The sequence below is a fragment of the Ixodes scapularis genome, unplaced genomic scaffold, assembly GCF_016920785.2.
Source record: "Ixodes scapularis isolate PalLabHiFi unplaced genomic scaffold, ASM1692078v2 PGA_scaffold3__209_contigs__length_174095766, whole genome shotgun sequence".
Classification (NCBI taxonomy): Eukaryota; Metazoa; Arthropoda; class Arachnida; order Ixodida; family Ixodidae; genus Ixodes; species Ixodes scapularis.
In genome coordinates, this window is record NW_024609868.1 from 15,808,172 (window position 1) to 15,832,950 (window position 24,779).

General features: G+C 44.8%; 1 protein-coding gene across 7 annotated transcripts in view; it reads left to right on the top strand.

Moving 5' to 3' along the window:
* Positions 1-9,773: 9,773 nt before the first annotated feature.
* LOC8050678 (dynamin-1) overlaps positions 9,774-24,779 on the top strand; it is a 44,688-nt gene continuing 29,682 nt past the window's right edge. For 4 of the 7 annotated variants that reach the window (XM_040207452.3, XM_040499855.2, XM_040499856.2 and 1 more), the window contains exons 1-9: positions 9,789-10,100; positions 14,875-14,948; positions 15,932-16,081; positions 17,616-17,819; positions 19,093-19,191; positions 19,726-19,834; positions 20,236-20,430; positions 23,150-23,288; positions 23,845-24,051. In XM_040207452.3, coding sequence (XP_040063386.1) covers positions 9,937-10,100; positions 14,875-14,948; positions 15,932-16,081; positions 17,616-17,819; positions 19,093-19,191; positions 19,726-19,834; positions 20,236-20,430; positions 23,150-23,288; positions 23,845-24,051 — 1,341 coding nt within the window. In that variant the 5' untranslated portion in view covers positions 9,789-9,936. Of the gene's footprint in view, positions 10,101-14,874; positions 14,949-15,931; positions 16,082-17,615; positions 17,820-19,092; positions 19,192-19,725; positions 19,835-20,235; positions 20,431-23,149; positions 23,289-23,844; positions 24,052-24,779 lie in introns of all 7 variants that reach the window. The other 3 variants (XM_029991184.4, XM_040207450.3, XM_042292308.1) reach the window with 2 other exon arrangements.

A 24,779-nucleotide genomic window follows, 5' to 3' on the forward strand; every position in this document is an offset into this window, starting at 1 on the left:
TACATCCTGGAACAAGCAAAACAATTGGACGCGACGAACATAACGGCAATGACGCACGCAGTGCCAAACAAGCGTTCCAAGGGGCGAAAAGCCGCAGAGTAAAAATATAATTACTAATAAATTGCGAAGCATACAAGTTCATCGCAGCTGGAGCCCATTCAGGTTTGCGCACGGATATGGCCATGTCACGGATAGACAAAAGTAATAAACAAAACTGTGTGCGTAACACACACGCACACACACAAAAAAAAAAAAATATCACCGACACGAGATGCGAGAAATAACGAACTAAGTGAGTCACATTTGCAACATTTGAAACTCAGTATCGTAAGTTGATCGTGTTCACGATTGTAATGTGGGTTTGTTTCGAGATCTGTAGTTCATGCTACGACACAAGAATCACAAACACATTCAAAATAACTCAAGCTCTGTCTGTGTGTACGAGTCCACCAGGCAACTTGCAGTAGCGAATCAAAGTCACTCGAAGCTAAGCAGCTAACCCCCCAAATATTTTTAGATTGCCGTATACAAATTGCTGCTACAGTTAAAAAGGCGAAGTAACGATTTTTGTACTTTGCACCATTACGGCTTAGAATGGATCCCCGACGTTTCAAGCCTATTAAACGCGTGTTAGTTTTCCCTCCCCACGCAATGGAAATCGCCCTTGTCTTGCCCCCTCCTTCCCCTTCCCGCTCCTTTTAACTTTCCTTCTTCTATAGTGGAGTTCTGAAGGCGAAGCGTCCAGCAATAAATCATTTGTTCGTTGAAAGTTGGAAGATGTGTTGTCCCGTCCCCTGTCTTTACGTATATAACTCTTTCTAAACTTGCATCATTACCAACGCGCTCACTAACAAGTACAAGTAAAAAAAGAAAGACGTTTACAATTTTTGTTTGTAATGACGAATTAGAGCGCAGCTCTTTAGGAGGAGGAGGGGAGGGTATGCCCCTCTTTCTCATCCGTACCCTCTCCTCCTCCCGTACTCCTCCCTCGTCCTTTTTCCTCCTCCTGCTCCTCTCTTGAGGTATTTCGATTTTGTGACATTCCTACAAAACAATCTGATATATATGTATATATATATATATATATATATATATATATACAACGGGCATGGTGGCGGGGGGCCGAAGGCGTGGGTATAGAAGAAGAAAAGAACCCTTAGTGGAAACAGCAACGACGGACGATTTAATCTGCGACGACTTTCTCCACTCCACAAGCTCCACTCTGGAAGTTCTGCCAGTGCCAGGAAGCAGGACAGCAGGATCAAGGCGGGAAAACGAGACAGCGTTAGAGTCAACACTTTGACGAAGCACGTCATACTCTCGATGTCATCCAACTTGCTGTCGGCTCTGTCGAAGATTGCTCGGTGTTTTTGATTTCCTCAGCATTAGTCTTGAGCTTGCTGCCCCGAAATGGCACAGCGAGGGCACGTCCCTCGGGGCCAGTGGTATGTTTTCCTGCATTACTGGTATGAAGTTCTTTGTCTTGCACGAAATATTTGGCGAGTGACATAGGCGAGAGATACAGAGCTACCACGAACAAGCCGTTGTCGACGTCACTTGTGACGTCACGGTGACGTCATCGTGGGAAATGTCCCATAATGCAACGCGCAAGTCAGAGTGAGACTTGTGCGTTGCATTATGGGACGTTTCCCATAATGCAACGCGCACGTACGCCGACGGCGACGGCGACGCCGCTCAAGCCGGAAAGCTGCGCTCTAAGAAACGAGCTCCGTTTATTCTCTAACAAGCAGCCAGAACAAGCGGCCACGTGACCTGGAGCCGATTGTGTGCCCAGTGATGTGATTGGTCTGAGTCGATCTAAAATAGCTTTTAAAAAAGCCAAAAATACATTTTAAGAAAGAAACAAGCTTTTGGAGTATGAGTGCACACTTTATTTTCATTCATAGCGCAGAAAATATTATGTTAAGATTATTGTGTCGGCCTGTCAAATTGAAAGGTAGTGTCTACTTTTCCGTATGTGCAACCTTTCGTTAGCATCGATTGCACATCGGGAACGATTTCCTCAATGAACAGCGTTTAATTGCGCGGAGAAGCACCAGACGCTTTAACAAGACGACTGATGAAGGACAGCACAAACTGCTGTGAATGGTTATTTTTGGTACTGAATCCCACTAAAAAATGCTACAATACAAGAATCTTGAGCACCTAAATTAATGTTTCCTTCAAGTTCTAAAGGTTGTAATAAAACTGCAACTTTAATTTAAATGAACGTCAGATACATTTTTTATATAAATAACTTCATAACAAAAATTTGCATGTGAACGAATAATATGCCTTATTAAAAACAATCGCGCCGAACTCGTTAAGGTTCTCCGCATGTTTCCATTCACTGGTCTTGCCAATTTAGTTCTAATTCACTCGCACCCGTATAAAAGTGATAACAAAAAAAAAAGGTTGCCATAAAAATACACCTACAAAAAAGTGCATATAAACCTTCTTGCAATACCGAAGTATCCTTGCTAACTTTCGAATTTAAAAAAAGAAAAAGGTACCTTGAGGATATTGCAGTCTATTAGATATACAAGCCGAAGTTGCATTCAGAAATTGTCGCGTCTCGCTTTGGAAGAGTGCTTTCCCCTTAGCACGCGGGTGCGCTGCGGCGAAGCAAGACACTCCAAAATCGCGATGCTCAGTTTGCAGTTTTCGCTTCTCTGCAGTACATCAACGCGCGGGGAGAAGCGCACTCAACGAAGCTGACTAACCCTGCAAAACAGACAACGAACATGAGAATTATTGCGAAACTTCCGAGTACTGTCATCTTCGATACGAAATGCAGTCGAAGGGTGCGTGCGTTATTTGAGGCGATAATCAAAAGTTCTGAAAACTCGCATAAGCACACCGTAACGATCCACGCGGGAGGCGTGGCTGGGAAGCGAGGCCCGAGCAATTTTATTCTGAGTATTATTCCTATTAAGTTTTGGCGCAATGTTGGCGCAAAATTCTTCACATTTAGGTAAAACGTTGCAGGATGTAGCAGGCTAGGCACTTTGGCGCAAATGGCGCAGCGATCAGACCACTGTATGCCGCCAATGCTCCTCATATATCCACTCGCAGGGGTTGGCAAAACACATAACACGCGCAGAGTTCCAGACATTGTTAGTTATCGGCTATTGTAGTCATTGCAACGGTTGGCCACGAGCCACTGGCCGAACGTCCGTCAAGCTAAATTATCACGAGCCCAAATAAAGTGCTCACGCAATGCTCGAGCTATGCCCAACACAGCAAAGGGGGGATCGGTGGCCGAGTGGGCTAGCGTACACCAGCTTGGAGAACGTGAAGCAATAAATAGCTCGCGCTGCAGAACCCAGTGATCCGGGGTACAGTCCCCCACCCATGCCCGTCTCGATTTGGATGATCATCGTACCGGCGTGGCGATCGTGTACCATTATATTGCGTGGTGCACGTTAGAGACCCCAGGCTAGCGACAGGCTAGATTGCTCATCTACAGTTGAGAGACAAGTCGTCCGTTGAGGCAGACTAAGTTCAGGCGGTACAAACACACAGAAAAGAATACGCTCACTTTTATTCTTGAAATTACACCACAACAAAGAAGCTTCTAGTTCAGGGCGTTGCGTGCGAGTATTTCTGAATACCACTAGGGCCGTTAAGCTCTCGCAAACTGAAAAACATTCCGACTGAATATTGTTGCACCGCCCCTTTAATGTAACAATGAAGTATAAACCGCATGTGAGCAATTTGACGAGCGACGAGACAAGCGACGGCGACTCGCTTCGCTGTCGCTCGGTCAGTTGCGCGACGAGGCAAACCGCATGAAAGCGACGGGAGCAAGCGACGAAGGCGATGAGCAACGTTTTCTAGAAATCCAAAATCAAACGACGCGACGAGCGACAATGAAAAATCACCGTCGCTCGCTAGTCGCTGACTCTCCTCGCTCGTGCCGTCGCTCGTTTCGTCGCTCGGGGCAATAAGGGCTGTAATATGACGATGAACATGTTCTTGTATGAATAGGAATATGTTCACAACGACAGACAGTATAAAAAGATTGTAATTGTTTTGACTTTTTTTTTATCGCTTGTAACGAGTGCATTATTGGAGCAATTTGGGAAGAAAAAAAAAAAGAACGTATCTTTATTAAAATAATGTTTCGAAGTGGAGATTTCAGCTGCTGCAGTACCAGCACCACCGGTTTTGTTTTCTATTTTTTTTCTCGTTTCGTTTTGCGTAACAAAGGGAAACCAAATCACGACGGTTTAATGGACGGCTATAGTACTGGAAATATGATCAGTAATTAAATTTATGCTGAAGCAACTCTTCTCTTTCCGCCGAGAAAGAAAGAAAACCAAACAAACAAAGTAAATATCGAAGCGCACGAATATAAATATTTTTTTTTTCTTCTGGGAAACCCGACGCATTATACAATTTAAACAGGGCCAGTGTCACGTAAAAAGGGGAAAAAAATAAAAAAAAGAGAAGAAAAGGTATAGGCCCTACGATAAATATGACTCTTAGCGGTCGGTGACCTTTTGGCAGCCATTGCCCGAAAGGGTCACCCTTGTTTTGATGATCTGCTCGCTGATGCGTGCCTTGCCCCGGGATTGTTGTTCCCTCAAAAGACATTCGAGAGCATTTCTTTTTTTTTTTTTTTGCTAGCAATAAAATTGTCGAATTTACCAAAGGAAATAGGAAAAATAAATAAATATATAAGAAGATATGGCAGTCGTATGGGGACCGAAAAAAGGAAGTTCTGAGGAGTCTGCTAGTGACACAACAAAAGAAGATAACGGATGGCGTTTCCGAGGTGCCAGTTGAGAGTTTGGGTTCAAAATCGTTTTGGATGGAAATGCAGCTTTCATCCGCCGAGATTTATGCATCTCAAACTGCGCTGGCAGCAGTAGTTCGACGGCGACCATGCTGGATATGCAGGTTTTTGTCTTCGTTATTATTAGAGCGCAGCTCTTTGACGTCCGTTTCCGGATTGAGTGGCGACGGCGTCGGCGTAACCGCGCGTTGCATTTTGGGACGTTTCCCATAATGACGTCACGAGTCACGTCACCCTCGTGACGTCACACGGCGCCTAATATTGGCGAAAAAATTTTCCACTAAATTTTTGGGGGACATTTTTCCGCCAAATTTAGCGGGGGAATATTTCCCTGCGTACCCTTTCCTCCCCTCTGTGCCCTTCCCTCCTCCTCCTCAAGAGTTGTACTCTAATTCGGCTTCACAGAGAATTGTAAGCATCTTTCATTTTTATTATTTTATTTTAATTTTGTTTTGTTTTTTACGCAGAAAAATTACTATACGGAGATCTGTCGCCCTTTCAGTATCGCGATAACGTTCGTAGCCATGTCGGAACGGCCCTATATGCATATAGGGCATACAAACATACGCTCAAGTAAAGCCCGAGCGAACGGAAGGGCCTGAAAACTGGCGATGGTCGCTTTAGCAGTGGCAAACTTTCATCTTGTTCAATCAATTATTTGCGAGCATGCTCGCAAATAATAATCAATTATTTGCGAGCATGCTCGCAAATAATTGATTGAACAAGATGAAAGTTTGCCACTGCTAAAGCGACCATCGCCAGTTTTCAGGCCCTTCCGTTCGCTCGGGCTTTACTTGAGCGTATGTTTGTATGCACGTGTCCGTGCGCGCGCAGTCATCGATGTCTGTGAACATTGATAGGTTGCGAGTCGTCGATAGTACAAAGTGGATAGGTGAAATTTTTTTCTGTCATCACTCAAAGGATGAGGCATTGAGTTAACTGGAGAAACTAAACGTATAAGGGGGCGAACTTGCGCCCAAAATAAAATAGAAGAACGTTAGCGTCGCAAGCGTCGATGTCGGCGAAACAGCAGGATCGAGCGCTGGGGGGGAACTGACTCGCCACGCGAAGCCCTTTATATACGCGCGTGGACTTCTGGAATAATCGGCGTAGAAGGTTCGACACGTAGAACAATCGGACCTAGAATAAACAACAATGTTCTCGAATTCGCCAGAAAAGTAAACTGAAAGAATTATTAAAAAGACGCGTAACTCCCTGAGATCAAACTCTGGGCGTCCGCGCGAAAGTCAAGAGCGGTAACCACGCGGTCACGCACGCGCTCGCTCGCCGACTCGCGTGGTAATATATATGGTACGGCCTCCGTCCATGGTATTCCTTCATAAACGTGAGCAATCGACAAAAATCTGTCTGGGTGGGGGAAGAAAAATTAACAAAGGGATGTCCAACCTAGTGCCACTAAATAAGCTACGCTTCAGAGTAACGACACTTGGCCATATTGTGGCTTAAAATCATGGTTTCCAGTTATCTGAAGCTTTATCTGAAATCACAGGAAACGCTTTTCCGTCCTCCACAAATGTTTAAACAGTCCCCGACAGAGAAAAGCAATATTACATGAGCTTCCTAACACCGAATCGAATGCTGAGGAAGTCGCACTTTTGAATCATGACGATCTGAAGTCGCGTCTGCTCTGCACAAGCCCCAATATGGCGGCGTCTACAGCAATGTCGGGGAACGGAGTGCCGGTACTCTAAGCGCAGCTCATTTAGTGGCTCTAGTCCAACCTATCGCTTATTTAGTTCAACGTCCTTGGCCTTTGTTGTACGGGTTGTTGCATTTCTGTGGTGTCGCGGCTCCATGGGCCAATGATTATTATTATTATTATTAGACTTCGGCTAGCCGGGTACCGCCAAAAAAACCCTCCTTTAGTTGAACAAACCCGTATACTTGTACCGTGTCTCAAAATTTTGCGAAATACATATATTATTAGCAGCATCATCATCATCATGCTAATAATATATGTATTTGCAACTAAAAATAAGCCCTGGGGGACAAAAGAGGTGAAACAGATTATCAAACGAAAAAGAAGAGCATACCTTCGATATAAGAATAGGGGGAGTGAATCCAACAGGGTGAGATTAGAAAACATAAATACTCTTTTTAAAGCTACAATAAAAAGATCCAAAGACGCGTATTACGAACAGTTAGAAACTAAACTTAAAATGAACCCTAAAGAATTTTGAAAGTTTGTAAAAGCAAATAACAAGGACGATACATCTGTTCCTCCTCTTTTAGTAGGCGACGAACTTATCGAGAATGAAAAAAAGAAAGGCAACGCATCTAAATAAATATTTCGAATCTGTTTTTTCTAAGCCTGTTACATCGTGCTGTCACCCAAACGTGCAACAAAATATTAAACATGTCATGTTACCCATTGAAATAACATAGAATGGTATAGCCTCGCTGTTGCGAGAACTTGATGTCCAGAAAGCAATCGGACCGGATAACATCTCTCCGGTTATGTCAAAAAACTGTTCTCAAGAGTTGGCAAATTACTTGTGTGTTCTTTTTAATAAATCTCTACTGGAACAAAAGCTTCCATCTGATTGGAAAATGGCAAATGTGGTGCCAATACACAAGTCAGGAGCAAAAAACTGTGTGGAAAACTATAGACCCATTTCTTTGACGTGCATTTGCTGCAAGCTAATGGAACATGTCATTTATAGTGATCTCATTGCTCATCTAAACGTCGAAAAGTTTCTTATTCGAGATCAACACGGATTTCGTACTGGAACATCTTGTAAGACAGTACTTGCTGATGTCTTTCATTTTCTTGCTGGAGCCATTGACGCTAGAGACGAGGTGGATTGTTTGTTTTTGGATTTTCGAAAGGCATTTGACCTTGTAGATCAAGATTTGTTATTTTATAAACATAGCTTACTCTCACCGCATAGCAACGCACTGGCTTGGATTAAAGATAAACGACATTATTTCTGGCATGCAATCATATATTCAATTATTTGCGGACGATTGTGTTATTTATAGATTAATTAATGATTTTAACGATATTAATACTTTACAGAGGGATCTAGATAACATTTCTGTATGGTGTAAAAATTGGAGAATGAACCTAAATGTTAAAAAGTGCTTGCATGTTAAATTTACTAAGAAAAAAAATCCCACTACTTCCGGGTACATGATAAATAATGAAATAATTAAACCTAGCTCAAATGTAAAATACCGAGGTGTTATTTTATCTAATGATTTAACGTGGACGGGACATGTTGAAATGGTAGCCCTAAGAGCAATACGAATGCTTAATTTTGTACGGAGAAATTTTCGGCAAGCCCTGAGGAAAATTAGAGAAACTTTATACTTTACATATATCCGTCCGTATATGGAATACGCCTCAGTTGCCTGGGATCCACACCAAAATTATTTAATAGACAAACTTGAAAAGGTACAAAATCAATGTGCTAGATATGTATTAAACGCTTACGAACTTGGAGCGAGTGTCACTAACATGAAACATGCCCTACATTGGGAGAAACTCAGTGAGCGTAGAAGATTGTTTAGGATGAAATTTCTAGATGATATCTACAACAATAGACTATTAATTAACAGAGATGTGTTTTTACATGAACCGTTTTATGTGTCCGAAAGAGCAGATCATCCCAACAAGATTAGACCGTACTTTTGCCGCACCGACACCTTTGCTTTTTCTGTCTTTCCGAAAACCATGGAAGAGTGGAATAGGTTGCCGAAAGATGTGCTTGCGGCAAATTTTTTTTTCTTTTTTTAAATTTTTAATTGAGTAGTGTTTTTATAGACAGTATGTTTTTATTTAATTTCATTATTGATCCATAGAAAGTGTTTTTTTTTTTGTGTGTATTACTTGTGTTCTAAAACAAAAGTGTTTGTATGAAACCCACCCCTTGCAATAATGCCTCACAAAGAAGCAGGTTTTTTTTGTTTTTTTTTTTTGCTTTCTGCAAATAAATAAATAAAAAAAAAATCTATGGCGTACCTCACCATACCAATCCAGTCTCGAGAGCCCAGGATCCACCATGGTGGAAAGCCTGGCGATCCGTCCGGGCCCATTTTATCCGCAGTTGTATGTGCGAGCATGCGCTTCACTGTGCTAACCGCGTTGTGTGAGGCGATCTCACGCGCAGAGGTAAGGTAGGAAACCCTATGCCGTCGGGTTTCCTGCAACATACGAAACACCACCCGCGGCCAGAAAGTTGCGACGAAGACTACGATTCATTTCGTTTCTCCAACACGATCGCGCATTACCCAACACCTGTCGGAACGCCTGGCTTCCTTCGCCTACCGCTTGCAGCCTGACTAATGTAAACGTCACGCCGTTGAAGAGATCGTAGCGCGCTACTGCGCTTTCGCTTGACTCGTCGCATGCATGATGCACGTAAGGGGAAGCAGCTGTACTTCCCACGCACCTCAGGAGAACGCTCCGCGATTCCAAGCGCCTGCTAAATAAAAAAAAAAAAAAAAAAAAAAAAAAAAAGAGGGAGAGGGAGAGGAGGATGGGATGACCTTGACCCGGTTAAATTCTTGGGTGTCAAGGTGCTCAAGCCCACCACCGTTTGGTCAACATTGCATGGTGGCATTCTGTTGTCTTCTCCGTTTTCTACGTGGTAATTAAATGCAATAATAATAAAAAAAAAGAATATTCGTAATTCTTATGAATGTGTGATGATCTCGATTAGTCACCCGCCTGGGACATCATTTCCTCGACACGCCAAGGCGACCTCTCTATATCAATATGTTTCCGATGTGGGCAGCCAAAAAATGCCAAGCGAACAGATGATATCTAATAGTCTGCAGGGAGGCGGTGTCAGACCAATGTAGTGAGGCGCTTCCACGTGTTTTTTTTTTTTTTTCCCCTTCTTCGATGTTTTTTCTTTCCAGTTGTTTGGTTGTTTCGCGTGTTGCCGGCTCTACTATTGATCCTCTCTCCCGGTGACGTCACCAGGGACCGCACGACGCATGCGCCAGAGCGGCGGCAGCCATCTTGATTAGGGCCTCAGCTGCCTTCGGCGACGGTGTGGTGGTGGCTGGCGTGGCCTGCCCGTGTGATGCCTGTGTCGTACGAGTTTTGCCGAGTGTAGTGCGCGGCCAACAATTACCGCATCGACTGGGGGGCCGCCGTGCCCAGAATGACCGGGAACGACGGCATGGAAGGCCTGATTCCCATCGTGAACAGGCTGCAAGATGCATACGCACAGCTCGGCTCCAGCCTGACACTAGACCTGCCACAGATCGCCGTGGTCGGCGGGCAGAGCGCCGGAAAGAGCAGTGTTTTGGAGAATTTTGTCGGCAGGTAGGCTAAACCCAATCACTTCTCTACCTCTCTTCGCGATTTCCGAGTGTTTTGGAGTGGCCGGAACGGCGGGAGCCGCGTCGAGGCCCGCCGCCGAGTTTTGCGACTGCGGACTGTGGGGGACCCCGCGCAGCGGAGCGGGCGAGGGGAGGATGTTTTGTCCCAAGTTCATTCCGACGCACGGTTTCCGCTCCGAAAAGTGCCGATTCATTCTAATCCCGCTTCTTCCCGTCTTTTCGTCGCTAACGTTCCTCCGTGCATTTATGTTGCAGCGCTCGGCGACACCGTTTGCTGCGGTGACAGCGACCAAAGTACGGTGGCGAGCGGCCGAGTAGGCCTACTTGCTATTTGAAGCACCGCGATCGATTTACTTGTTTGTTTACACGCGAGACAAAAGACACTTGTTCTCGTGTCGCTCGACACCGGTCGTTGTTTCCAACTTTTGATTCGTTTGCTGGCGAGCGTTGTCTTACAACGGCACTGCCGACGACCGGCGCGCATTTGCACCCATCATAACCCGTTGCCGGAGCGATTTTTTCTTTTCCTCCGACGGCTGGCTGGTTTTTATGGATCAGCGATCGCGGGCAAAACGACGAGCGTTTCCTGGAAACTCCCTTCCAAGGCTGCCGGTCGCCAAACAAAGGAATGATGCTTCTTTTTCGAGGGGAGATTAAGGGCACGCGATATGTATTCTGCGCTAACTGGAAGAGAGCTGTCCGTACTGCTGCTTCTATGGGGCGTTGTCGTCGGTTCTAACGCGGCAGTCAGATTAGAAGATTTCAGAGGAGAAGGCCGTCCGTTCAAACGTTTACTCTACCGCCAGATAAACCGCGTTCTCTTTGTACGGGGCCGTACGGAAACTCGGGCCCGCACTTACGGAGGAGGGTATGGAGGAAGAGGGAACGATATTATCGGGTGCTATCGCCGCCTCATCGAGATAAGGCAAGACCTTGGCGGATAGGTGAGGTGTCGAACCGATATTGGACCGCAGCGCCGTGCGACTCCGACAGGGAAACTATCGCATAGTTCCGATGAGCAGACGATGGCATAACGATCTTCCCCTTCTGTTCAGGATGGCCCTGGATGGGCAGGCTCTACTGATAATTTGGTGGAAAGTGCAACCACTCGTCCCGCTAATTGGCTCTCGAATGAATCGTTGCACCTCATAAACTGGCGGTACACCGCGTGACGCCCTTTCTTTGATACCATTTGAATTTCATTACTCCAGGCTCTTTGCTATATTGTTTGGAGTAATTGATCTTTTTGTCTGGTTATGAAAATCTTATCTAGTGTGAGCTCACTGGTCTGGACGTTTCAGACGCTGTTGACATTTTTGGCGAACTCTCATTTATGACCCAAGTTTCATTCATTCAAAAGCTGGCGGATTTGAATCTTGTCCGAGGTGTCCCGGCTTGATCGACGACTTTTTACCGTGGAGGCGCAGGGAAACTGACATTTGGGTTGCGTGCCAAAAGATTCTTGGGTGCCCAAATGTCTCCCCAGTTCTTCATTGGGGCATGCTAGTTGCCCTTTGTTTTATTTGGCTCCTAAACCTCCGGGATTTCATTAAATTAATTTTGCACGTCGAACTGTGCAGGCATTATGGATAGTGGCATCTCTCATACTTTGATTCAGCATACTAAACAACTGCATTTCATGTAAAGAGAGTGGCGAGTCCATAGGTCGGTTAATTTAGCTTCCGTTAGTGATGAGGCTTAAGTGCCATCGGTGAAGCTGTCAATGAAAGAATTTGCAGCGCGCTGGCTAGAGGCACGAGTGCTGAACTCTGTCACCTCATTGTTTTTGAACGAGATTGACTCGAAGACCTGTCACGATCGCCGTGAGCCAGCTGTAGGTAATGCGTGACGTTGCCATTGTGAATGCCCGACTCTTTCTTCGTTGAGGAATGACTGTGACGGGACCTTGCTTTTGCTGGTGGTTCATTGGTCCTCTGAGATGCACAAAAGCTAAAAACAGATGATGAGCCAATTCTTTTTTAAAGGCATTCTTCAAACAAGTTTTATGTGCAAACCCCCAGGAAACTTTTACACAAACACCTTAAGGACTTTTGCTGAAACTGGCATAAGGAGCTGTTGCACTCAGTAAAAGCACCAGATACTCTTTTATTACTATTTTTATTTATTTGTTAATTAATAGAGCATCGCACACTTCAAAATTTGTCTCAATCATGGATACCCAAGACACAAGAACAGAAAAGTTCTTGAGTTTGTAAAATATTGGAAGTTCCCCAGCTTGCCTGTATGCTCTCATAATTTCTGAGGCGGTTCATATTTCGTAAAATACAATTTGACGCTATATTAATTTATACATTCAACTGGCCTTCTGAAGCAGTTATTGTAGGAGAAATGCACAAAGCAATTTCCATACATCCTACGGAATAGGTTGGAGATAAAGTGTCTTGCATCCAGCATGCTTTGACCTTTACGAAAGTGTAGCGGTGCTGCTGCTTCCATGTTTGTGACCTAAAGGTCATTTAAAGGTCCTTTTGCTTGATAGCAAATGGGCTGGAGTTCTGAGTCATGCAATCTTCGTGCACATTTTGCCAGGAGAACAGCTAACTATGAGGTTTCCACCCTCCTGCTCTGCGGCAGTAAAATAGTCTTTCTTCCCTCCTTTCTGGTCGACCATTGTTTGGTTTCGCTCTTCTTCGTGTTTGCCTCTTACATGCAGCAGCTGGGAAACAATCTATAAGGCCCTTTCGCAGACTTTCATTTGCTTCGGACACTCTAGAACCGAGCTCTTTCAATGTCTCGCGACGAGAGGACATGGTGGCGCCATCTGTGAGGTGACCCCGCAACTGCATTTGATTTGAGCAAAGGTTGTGCAGTATTTGTGTGATCAGATGTACATAATATCTATAAGAAATGGTTGTTTATAACTTTCTCAAAAGCTTTTCGAGCCAAAAAAGGAAGAACGATGGTAGTGAAAAAGAAATACCGTATTTTCCTGTGTAGAAGACTTGCGAAAAAGGGGGGGGGGGGGGTGCGTCTTATACAACGATGAGTCTCATACATGAGGCGCACATTCTTTCTATAATTTTCGACGGTGCGTTTTATATACTAATTTTTACTTAGAAACTTGCGAAAAGGGGGGGGGGGGGGGGTGCGTCTTTATACACAGGTGTGTTTTCTACACTGGTGTTTTCTACACAGGTGTGTCTTATACACCGCAAAAATACGGTATACAGAAACCGAGCATTCCACAGCTGTCTGACAGATGGCGTCGGTGTGCTCCCTTGTCGTGAGAGGTTTTAGAGCACACGGTTCTGAGCAGCCACAAAGTGTGTGAACCGGCCTATAGGGTATCGTAATGTTTCGTCGTAAATGCCAACGCTGCTTGGCTTGATGTTGTCGAGTGAAATGTCAGATATTCTGACAGTCCAGCATTTGATTGAAACGTTTTAGGATGTTGGGTAAGATATGGTTTCTTATAATAATTGCAATAAAAAACTCCCTGTAACGCCGAATTAGAGCACAGCCCTTGAGGAGGAGGAGCCAAGGCCACAAAGGTCACGTGACCCCCTCCCCAAAATCACAGGGGGGGGTCACGTGACCTGGGGGTGTCATGTGATCTCAGGGGGTCACGTGAACCCCCAGGTCACCTGACCCCCCAGAGAAATTTTTCCGCTACATTTAGCGGGGAAATTTTTCCGCTAAATCTAGCGGGAAAATTTTCCGCTAGATTTAGCAGGGAAATTTTTTCGCTAAATTTTTTTTAGCGGGGAAATTTTTTCGTGAAATTTTTTGCGGGGAAATTTTTCTGCTAGATTTAGCGGGGAAATTTTTCCGCTATATTTAGCGGCGAAATTTTTTTCGCTAGATTTAGTGGCGAAATTTTTTTCGCTAGATTTAGTGGCGAAATTTTTTTTGCTAGATTTAGCAGCGAAATTTTTCCGCTAGATTTTGCGGGGAAATTTACCCATAATGCACCGCGCGGTTACGCCGACGCCGCTCAAGCCGGAAACGGGCGCCTCAGAGCTGCGCTCTAAAACTGAGCCTGCGCTCAAAGCGTGGCAAAGTACAGGGTGCCATAAAGAAAAGGATCGTTAACATGTTTGTCTCAGTTGCCTGCGAAGGCTTATGGCAGTGGCTCTCGAATGGGGTCCTGAGGACCCGCTGGGATCCGTGAAGTCATTTTCGGGGTCCGTGAAGCTCTCGCCTCAAGCCTCACTCTCATTTTGTTTTATGAATTCTTTTTTTTTTAGCTTGGTTGGGTAGCGAAAGCTACCACCTGTTTTAGAGTACAGCCACTACCATCTATCCATCCATTTATCCTTTTACTTGATGCTTCTCATTTCGTTTCATAACAGTAAAGGATGCTCTTTTCACACTGCAATTAGTGGTCTCACTTTATACCCACCCCTCCCTCTTCCCCTTCCTCTACTGGCATGGGATCCCCCATCACCTTGGCATGTCCCCAAGGGGTCCCTGACACATTGATGCTTAAGAATCACTGGCTTATAGTATTCCTCTGTCATCTAGAGCAGTAATATTGCTCTCAAGAATTTATACATGGGATTGTGGCCTCAATCCAGCTTTCTAATGTGGATACGTGTCAATGACTTTGTTTTCGTGTGCTCACCTGTAGTTGGTTTTCTTGAATTGGGGTCTAGTGATTATGGGGGTAGTACAATTAGTCTTGAAGCCTCTTTTGCTGTGGGAAGTACAGGTACCTGAAGAGGGTTAAAAAAGACATGCCTGAGATTTTGAGTGAGCTTTGATGCGCAGTTGACGAATGGTGACTCGTGTTTCAGGGACTTTCTACCGAGAGGCTCTGGTATTGTCACCCGACGACCACTCGTGCTGCAACTGATCAACTGCAACACAGGTAAGATGCGGCACGCACCTGGGATAAGATTCTGTTGCCGTTAGAGGCAGCCTTCGAGGGTTTAATAGAACAGATGACATCTCATATCCCGACAGTTCCTATAATGGGGATACTGATCTGAATTTGGGAGGTTTTAACCTCCTAATTTGCACATTGAATTATCATGTTGTGTGGACGCCAGCTCCCCCCCTGCTTCTTACGTAACGGAATTATTTTACGAAGTGTCATTACTGCGGCAGATTACGCCTTTCAAAAACCCGCCTATTCGTCCTTGTTGCCCATAGAGGCTTTAAATACTCGCCAGATTGAGCCGCCATTGCCGACCTTCTCTTGTCTCACCGAGAGGGCGAGCCACTGAAGCAAGTGTTGATGAGCCTCCACGAAGGCGTGTGCTGGAGAGGACACAGTGGGCACCTAAAGTGGCAATAACCTGTCCGGCTATGGTAATGAAGAAGTGAAGCGAACGGAACAAGAAGAAACAAAATCTGAAGGTCGGTTATGGTGGCGCCCATGCACAGCTGCCTGAAAGCGTCTATACTTGCTATCGTGAGGCAGAGAGGCTAGCCAAAACTTTGTTGTTTCTGCCGTTTTCAGGGTTAATGTCCTCTGTTGCCAAAAACAGGCTTACATGAGGGAGTCCATGGTGTGTGCTTTGGCATCATGTTTAATTTTTATTCATAAGTAATGATGAAGAGAGTGAAAGCAAAACATATACATGGCTTGCACATGACATCAGTTCGCCCCTCTTTCTGGTGGCCCGAAGCGTCCCCTTCACCGTGGCAGAAGCTACACTCTCGCGCGCCCTTTCCACCATTGAGTCTGAACAAGTGACAGCAGTGCAAGCTATGTGTAGGGGGGGTGCGACGACGGGGCATTTGTGCCCTTACGTGTCCGTCGACGTCCCCCTTCTTCTGTTTCGCTTTTGATCCCACTTTTGTCTAAATATTTGTAGCTAATGAACTTGTGGTGATTGTTTCTTGCAGAATATGGCGAATTCCTACACTGTCGAGGAAAGAAATTCATGGACTTCGATCAGATTCGTAAAGAGATCGAAGATGAGACGGACCGGGTGACAGGCAGCAACAAGGGCATTTCGAGTGTGCCCATCAACCTCAGGGTCTACTCCCCACACGGTAAGACCCTACCGTGATCTCTTTCTTGTTTTCTTGTGTTATTTTAATTTTTTTTTCAAGTCATTTATTGTTATTGACTCTGCTTACCTGGTTCTTCCACTTATAAGAACCACGGACTTCAATTAAATGCTATTTTTAATTCTTGCAAGTCATTTTTTCCTTCCAAAGTTTTTAGGTAAACAAGTTAATTTTTGCGGGTACCTAATTTTCGCAAAATTTGTAAATTAAAGGTATTACAAAACACCCTACCATGTGGCTACATCACCACATGGAAACGAAGGCATTAGCGTGCCCTTCTCTATGGCGAAATGTTCTCACTTTGCGAAGTTCACAAAATATTGAGCGTGCAAAAATCAATTCGCATGCAGTATGTAGCAGTTTTATTTTTTGTGTTTCATTCTTTGATGACAAAGCTTCATGCACCCTGCATGCTGGTAGACTTATGCTTCCATGACAGACACTATATGATCGATTTTCTGACTAGTGTATAGAAGTTCATTTTTCTTTTTGCACATATTCAACAAAATGTATTTTCTGAAATGCAGTGACAGCTGATTTTAGTGAAATTAATTTTCACGATTTTTAAAGTGATAGGGCACAACACCCAAGGGGTAGTGGTGCAAACAATTTTTTTTCTTATATATTTAGGCTTGTTCAGTATTTCTTGAACTGACACATGATGGCACTTAGCTGGGGTTAGGCATAACAATTTCCCTATTCGCACGCTGTCTTCATAGCATTCAGGTGTCGAGCAACCGGAGAAAAGTCTGCTAGCCTAATCCTGAAGTCATCATAATTTATGCATGCACGGTGATGAAGAGAATTCATACTTTCCACCAGAAGAAATGGAAGCGAAGTAACACTACTGCACTTCTCTTTCTTGTGGTAAAAAGAATGAATCCCCTTCTGTCATCATGCATGCATATGCTATAGGTAAAAGCAAACAGCAACACAGAGCAAGACTCTGGCAGTCGTATGCTAGCACCTACATCACTATTTAAAGTGTTGCATAGGAATCGGCCTACACCTTGTTGCATTGCATGCGGCTCTTGCACTGCTCCTGCTTAGCGTTACCGGTAAAGCAGCTACCAGTGTTGGGCACATGAATTTTAGAATTGATTTTCAGTATTTCGGAGAGATATTACATAGTCTTGCTCACGAGATGCTATTTGATAGCAACAGTTTTGATTAAAAGTCAATTTCCGTAAACTTACATTTTTTACTTTTTGTTTCAAATATTTTTGTTGATGCCCGGATGTGGCTCCTTTTGCTGTGGCAGTCTTGCAAGCAGACTGCAACATAGTGTCTTTTTTTTTAGACAGGGACATTCCTAGCAAAAAGCAGACTACTATTCACAAAACTGCATGAGCTTAGAAAGTTGCCTGTGGCCAATGATGCCTCTCTTTCATTTGTGGATGACACGTTGAGTGTAGCTTACTCTCCATGCTGCTCCAACCTCCCACTAAATACCCTCTGCCGCCCACTAACCTCCTCCCCCTTTCCCGTCCTGCTCTCCTTCCTCCCCCTCTCCCAGTGCTGAACCTGACCCTGGTCGACCTCCCGGGGTTGACCAAGGTCCCCGTCGGTGACCAGCCCGCAGACATTGAGAAACAGATCCGAGACATGATCCTGCAGTTCATCTGTAAGGAGAACTGCCTTATCCTGGCCGTCACCTCGGCCAATCAGGACCTCGCCACGTCTGACGCCCTCAAACTTGCCAAGGAGATGGACCCCGAAGGTACCTCCTCTACCTCTATTTGACCTCTCTCTCTCCTTCTCTCTCTCTCTGGGGACGCCCGTCGTCTGCCAGTTCTGAACCTGACCATGATCGACCTGCCGGGGCTGACCAAGGTCCCTGTGGGAAGTCAGCCCCCGGACGTGGAGGCACGGGTGCGAGATCTGGTCCTAAGCTACGCCTCGCGGGATAACACAATCCTATTGGCCGTCACGCCGGCCAATCAGGATCTCGCCACGTCGGATGCGCTAAAGCTGGCCCTGGAGGTTGATCCGCCAGGTTAGAGGGAAGGCATGGTGTGACGCAGCGGGTGGAGTGAGAACATTGTTTTATACGTGGAATGGTGTGCAGCAGCGTCGGTACAGTAACCCTGCTTTCGTCTGCAATTAAGAAATAAGACAGCCTGTTTCTTTTAGTTTCTTGTTCTTTTTAGTGGAGTTGGAATGGTTTTGCTGACGTCCGGCCCATTTTAGATTCGAATGTGGGTTTTGAATTGAAAAAAAATTTTTGTCCGTTGTGGTAATTCAGTAGCAGAGATTCTTGAAACGTTTTGGAGGCATTTGGTGTTAGTCGCATGTGTGTGTGTTGAGTGTGGCTGTGTTGCAGTAGATCTTGCAGTGCACCCAGTGTGAGGCCTCCATTTGTACTAACTACAGTTCATGAAATGTTTTTGCTGTGTGGTGGTTTTTTTAAATTAATAATACTGCTGGGTAGACATGTTCCTAATAATGAGATGTTCATAGTTTGGCTGTGGATTTGTTGTAGCAGTGACTTGTAATTTCTCTGTAGGACGTTCAGAACTCTCAACATTGATGAATGGAAATGTTTTAGCCGTAACTGGTTTAGTTTTAGTCTCAATATTTATGGTGAGCAAGTAAGAAATGCTTTTTTTGTATTGAGGCATGACCATGTTTTCAATTCAATTTGCCAACATGATTGAGCAAGTCTTTCAGAAATGCAGCTTGAATTTGCTTAGATGCCTGCCAATTTGTGTGTCATAAGTGTCTGGTTTAGCTGGTTTTGGTAGTTATTAAGTCGTCACAGCTCCACTCTGGACACAAGGTTTCATACATACGTTGGCTCTTTTTTTGGAAGTCATGAAAGCTCTGGAGCAATCTCTGCTCTAGAATTTATGGCTTCCTCAACACGGTGATAGGTCATACGTGTGTACTCCATAATGATTTAGAAGCGTCCATACCTTTTACCAAAGAGTATGTTTCATCCTCTTCCCCTGAATCGGTTCAAATTAGGTTGTTTTCTCGTGTCTTCTTTTTAGGTCTACGCACTATTGGGGTCATCACGAAACTGGACCTCATGGATGAGGGTACAGATGCCAAGGACATCTTGGAGAACAAGCTTCTCCCTCTCAGGAGAGGTGAGAGTTCTTTCGTTAGAGTCGATGCAGCAGATTAAAACTGCGATTAAACTACTGGCTATACTGCACAAGAAGAAAGCACTCATGGTTTCTCTATTTGTGCACTGTCAGTCGTTGAAGTTGTCGAGCCGTTCTGAAACATTTGTTTTTATAAAATGTCGCAGATGTAAGGCATTCGGTGCCTCAGGGTTATCAGTTGCTTAGTTTCGATCCAGTCAAAATTGTGTTTATGGGATTGCAAAATTCGTGTTGATATTATGCTCCAAGCTTTTGCTTTCTGCCAGTTCAGAAAGAAGCTGTATCAATTTTGCAAAATCAACTTCATTATTTTGCCATTTATGAAGACAAACAATATTTTCCAATCATGCCCTCTTTAAACTTATGTGGAGCAATTCATCATTGCTTATTTGCAAGACTCTATGCACGTAGCCATGGGCTGCAATTTCGGCATGGAAGGGAGCCCGGAGGCATCTCTGATTTGCCACGCCTGGCAGCCGGCCTCTTGTGTCTTACGAGCTCTTTCACACTTGCTAGGCTATGTGGGTGTGGTGAACAGGAGCCAGAAGGACATTGAGGGCAAGAAAGACATCAGGGCAGCCCTGGAAGCAGAACGAAAGTTTTTTCTCAGCCATCCCTCGTATAGGTACGTATGCCTGCTTCTTCCGGATTGCTTAAACAGAGTTTCGGCGACGTGCTCGTAAATAATACAATGTCTGCTCTCCTTAGACGTGGCAGCGCTCGAAGACAAGAAGAAAAAGGAGGAAAACTGGACACCACTGTGCACTAGTTGTCTTCTTTTTTTCTTGTCTTTGAGTGCTACCATGTAATCTCAAATTTACCGTGTATTCTCAAATTCAGCATCAACTCGCCCATTAATCGGCACGGTCTTAGCTTTATTGTTAGCATGGAGTTTTGTTCTCTCCCAGTCTGGCAGTACCAGAATGCTTGCAATCGAGGATGGTGAACCGCCTCATTGTGACCAAAAAGGCAGTGTTGGGGCCATGCTGCCACTTACTCACCCGGTTGCTTGACGGGACGCTGCAGGCACATGGCAGACCGCATGGGCACACCGTACCTTCAGCGGGTGCTGAACCAACAGCTAACGAACCACATCAGGGACACCTTACCCGGGCTCAGGGACAAGTTGCAGAAGCAGCTCATCTCCATGGAGAAGGAAGTGGAGGAGTACAAGAACTTCCGCCCAGACGACCCCTCGCGCAAGACCAAGGCGATGCTGCAGTGAGGACGCTCGTCTTTCTCTCTGCATCTCCTCCTCCCTCTTCTTTTTGCTCCCCTTAAATGGTATCATGTACAGAAAAATGCTGCTCAGGTGCTTTGCCTTGGGGACTGGGCTTTACTTGTGTTGTAGGGCGACACTAGACATGCTGCTGAAGGAAAATGGGGTAGGGTAAGTTCGCTTTAAAGGGACATGTGCCAGTGGAAAGTTTTACAGTTTATAGTGCTTGATCTCCTTTTTACGAATCTGGTGTTAGTTTTGATATAGACGCTTTCAACACGCGCCAGATTCAGCCGCCATAGCCGACCTTCTCTTGTCATACTGAGATGCTGAGCCACTGAAGCGAGCGTTGACGAGCCTCCACAAAGGCCTCTGCTGCGGAGAAGGACACAGTAGCATCTAAAATGGCAATAACCTCTCCTGCTGTGGTAATTATGAAGTAGAGCGAACGGAATAAGAGGGAACAAAAACTGAAGGTCGGTTATGGCGGCGCCCATGCACAGTTGCCTGAAAGCGTCTATAGCTTGTGTTTTATGTTCTGGATGCTGTGCGCTTGCAGAGAGAACCATATTCTTGCACACATGTGGGGAAGACAACACACCTAAAAGGACCTAGTAAAATAAACTAATTCACTCTCAGTGCAAAACAAATTCACTCCGAGTCATGCTGAGTGCAAGGCCTATCTTGTTTTAAAAATAAAAATTGCAAAAACACCTTTTTCAAAGGGCTAACAGAAGTTCCTTACATTTTTCATAAACACAAAGTATATACATTCTATCCAAACCTTGACAGTGACATTCTAGATATTCTAAAGCATATGTATGCCAAGTTTGGTTGTTATAGGCCAATATTCAAGGGCAACTTTGGTCAATATTTTTTAATTTGGGATTACGACTGTTTTTGGCTAAGGCAGTGTCCCTGAATGTCGAGGTATTTTTTTTTTTCAATATAGTGTGTAGTTTTATAAATATCACGGCTCAAAGTTTGGTTTCGGGTACCTACGGCAAAACCGAAACCATCTGCTAGAGGGATGGCAGCACTGATCATCAACCGTATGGTTACGACGTGACGTCACGCTGGTGCTGCAGTATGGGGTACTATCATTCAACCGCAGCTCCACCGAGATACGACGTCACAGGGGTGCGGCGCCAGTGTTCCTCGACTAAACACTAACCCGCTCACTGTCTGCGAAAGAGCAGCTGTTCGCATCTTTAAAATTGGTTTTAGTGGAGTACGCAGCTTCACTTTGACGTAATATTTCGGCCGTGATCATATTTCGTGACACTAAAGCGATAGCAGTCATTTATTTTGGTTTAGTTTTTGACTGGAGTTGCCCTTTAAAAAAAACACTAACACACCCCCCAAAAAAAAAAAGTTTTTAATTTTTTTGCCAGGCGATTTAACATGGTGTGAGAAGGCAACCTAATCAATATTTTGCTACAGTGTTGCATATATTTTTAATAAAGTAAAAAAAACTGACAGATACTGAAACTGGATTGGGGAGGAAGAAGGAATAGATAGGGGAGAGTGGGTTGCCAAAAGTCATGTGGACGTGCAACTTTTTTTTTTTTTTTTTTCAATCAATGTATTTCCAGTTTTCTTAGAAACCACAAAAAATGGGCATCATACTTCTTTTGCTATTTTTAATATTTAGCGTGTGCCTTTGATTACCCTTGAATTTGATTATGTTTGGTGGTTGGGTCTAAACCATAGAAGACTGCCCGTGACCGCGGAGAAGAGAGTGAGCGTGACTCAAACCGGCTATTTCTTAATCGGCGGTTTTCAGGCAGAAAGAAAACTAATTTAGAGTTGCAAATTGTGTTCTGGGTAGTTGGGCACTCATCTGTCATGTACAAATAAAAACCTTGGCAAGCTTAAATACCCTGTCAGTGTCCCTTTAAGAACAAAAGTTCTTGTGTGCAAACTGTGAAGATGTTCCAAAATACATAAAGAGAAAAAACTCATTGGAATGTTGCCATAGATCTGTGGCGACACTCCTTTGCCATGGTGGTAAAAATAATTATTTGTTAATAACTTTTTGCGAGAAATTGAAGCTTCAAAGGGCTGCGATGGAGAGGAGAAGGTTAGGCCTGGCTTCTCAGCATTAACGGGATGGCACTCAACGCCACAATCGGGAGAACTGTGGACACTAAAATGGCTCAAGTTTATGCCGTTCTGGGTTGCTGGGAGTTCTTCAAATGCATATCTGATTCGTTTCGCGATAATAGCAAGCCCATATTATTAATCTTGTAAAACCCCAAATCACATTGTTTTAAAAAATTTTTCATTTTTCGATTTGCATTTTCTCTTAGTCATTAACTGTGGGTCATTACATTGAAACTTTATTATTTATAGTTGGTTTGTTATATATTGCAGTGTTCCTATTTCATAATAGCATGCTGTAGGATCATTTTGGCACAAGTAAGCGGCATTGGATGGCACGAGTTTGAAGACAATTAGGGTACGGGGTGAGACTTAGCCCCTTTTACATTCGTTGGGGCTTTTGTATCCGGTGCAAACTGAAGGAGGTTGTGTTGCGTGTCTGATGCCTTTCTCTCCTTCCTGTATAAAACTGGGTTCCCTTGTGTACTTTTTCAAGTTTTGAAGTGCAGAGACCAGGCCGGATTGAAAAGTTTGTCGAGTCACATCGGTGCCCTTGTACAAATTTGTTGTGTGGCCTTGAAGCTAAACGAGACTGCAAAACAAACCTAACTCGTGCAGGATGATCCAGCAGCTGCAGACAGATTTTGAGAGGAACATTGAAGGTTCCGGATCGGCAGCTATCAACACGTCCGAACTCTCGGGAGGTGCACGCATCAACCGACTCTTCCACGAGAGATTTCCCTTCGAAATTGTCAAGGTGCGTCTGCGCAGTTCAGCAACCTTAAATAAGACAAAGGTCTCCAGACTACAGTTTGTCCTGACGTAAAGCAATCTTGCCATTTCTAGTGACTTTCTTGTCCTAAAATCCTCTCTGTTTAATTCTGTATGTGTAGTCGCTGATGGGACGAGAGCAGCAGGGAAGTCCTTCATTTGTCCCGCCTCCAGCGTGAGCTTTCTGCCTTCGATAATACTTCTGTGTGTCGTGAGCTTCGAGTGTGTGTGCCGTGAAAGCACAACAGAAGGCAATGAGCGCGTGTTGGAGACCGGGAATTCGAAGGAGATGCCTTGTCCTTCTCACCCTCTCGGTGACTGTAGTGCAATACATTGAAGTCGTTAGTTTTTAGTGAAAAAACCTCAAATTGCCGCTGCAAACGTTTTCAGTTTCTTCGGGCTTCCCATGCCTAGTTTCTCTTTGCTTCTACTGATGTTGCATAGGGTTCATGGAGGGCAATATATGCATCGATGCGGCAACCGTCTGCTACGAAATGTTGGCGCAGTTTAATGCGGATGCCGGATTCTCGGTTTTTCTGCAGATGGAATTCGACGAGAAGGAGCTTCGGAAGGAGATAGCGTTTGCGATCCGCAACACACACGGTATTCGGGTCGGGCTGTTTACTCCAGATATGGCCTTCGAGGCCATAGTGAAGAAGCAGATCGCCAAGCTGAAGGAGCCCTCCATCAAATGCGTGGACCTCGTGGTGGCGGAACTCGGAAACGTTGTACGGCGCTGCGCCGAAAAGGTGACTGCTCCGCCCCCGCCCTCTCTCGGCGGGAGACTGCACCTTGCGGCGGCTTTCCCCGCAATGCCCGGAGGCGTTGGTGGGGCCTCTTCGGTGTACTGTGGACCTAGTGAACAAGTTGCGTTTAGAGAAGGGGCTCTCAAACTTTTTTTATTTCGAGGAATTCCTACCTTCTTTGTGCAGTTATGCGGTGCAGAGGCCTAAAGACCTTGTAGACAATAATACCAGGGAGTGTTTGGCTAATGGTTACGCATCAATGGGTGACTCAGATCTGCTGAAATAGTGACTAAAAGGACACTTCACTTCTGGGCGATTGAGGAAATTCGGGAGTTCGGAAAAGCCGCTATCGAACTCTGGGGAACCCAATTTGATGACTTGGAGTATCGGCGTTGCATTTGTTAAAGGCGTACTCAAGTGGATTCTGAGATCGTTTATTTATAATCTTAACTCAATCAATGGGCTCTAAGCATCCTAAGAAACCCGAAACAGCACTCATGGGCGGCCGATTTCCTTGTTCAAAATTCAATCGAAGAGTGTGACATGCCCCTCTTTCTGAACCCTGGAGCAGATGCCAGGTGGTGTTGTTGGGCACCGTTTTCAAACTAATTGCCGTATTGCATCTCCTACACCCAAAGATAATATGTTTTTGCAAAAATCTAATGCACAATGCGCCCAAAGAGGGCAATAATAGTAATGTTCGGAATCTCCACGCAATTAACTATTTTCGT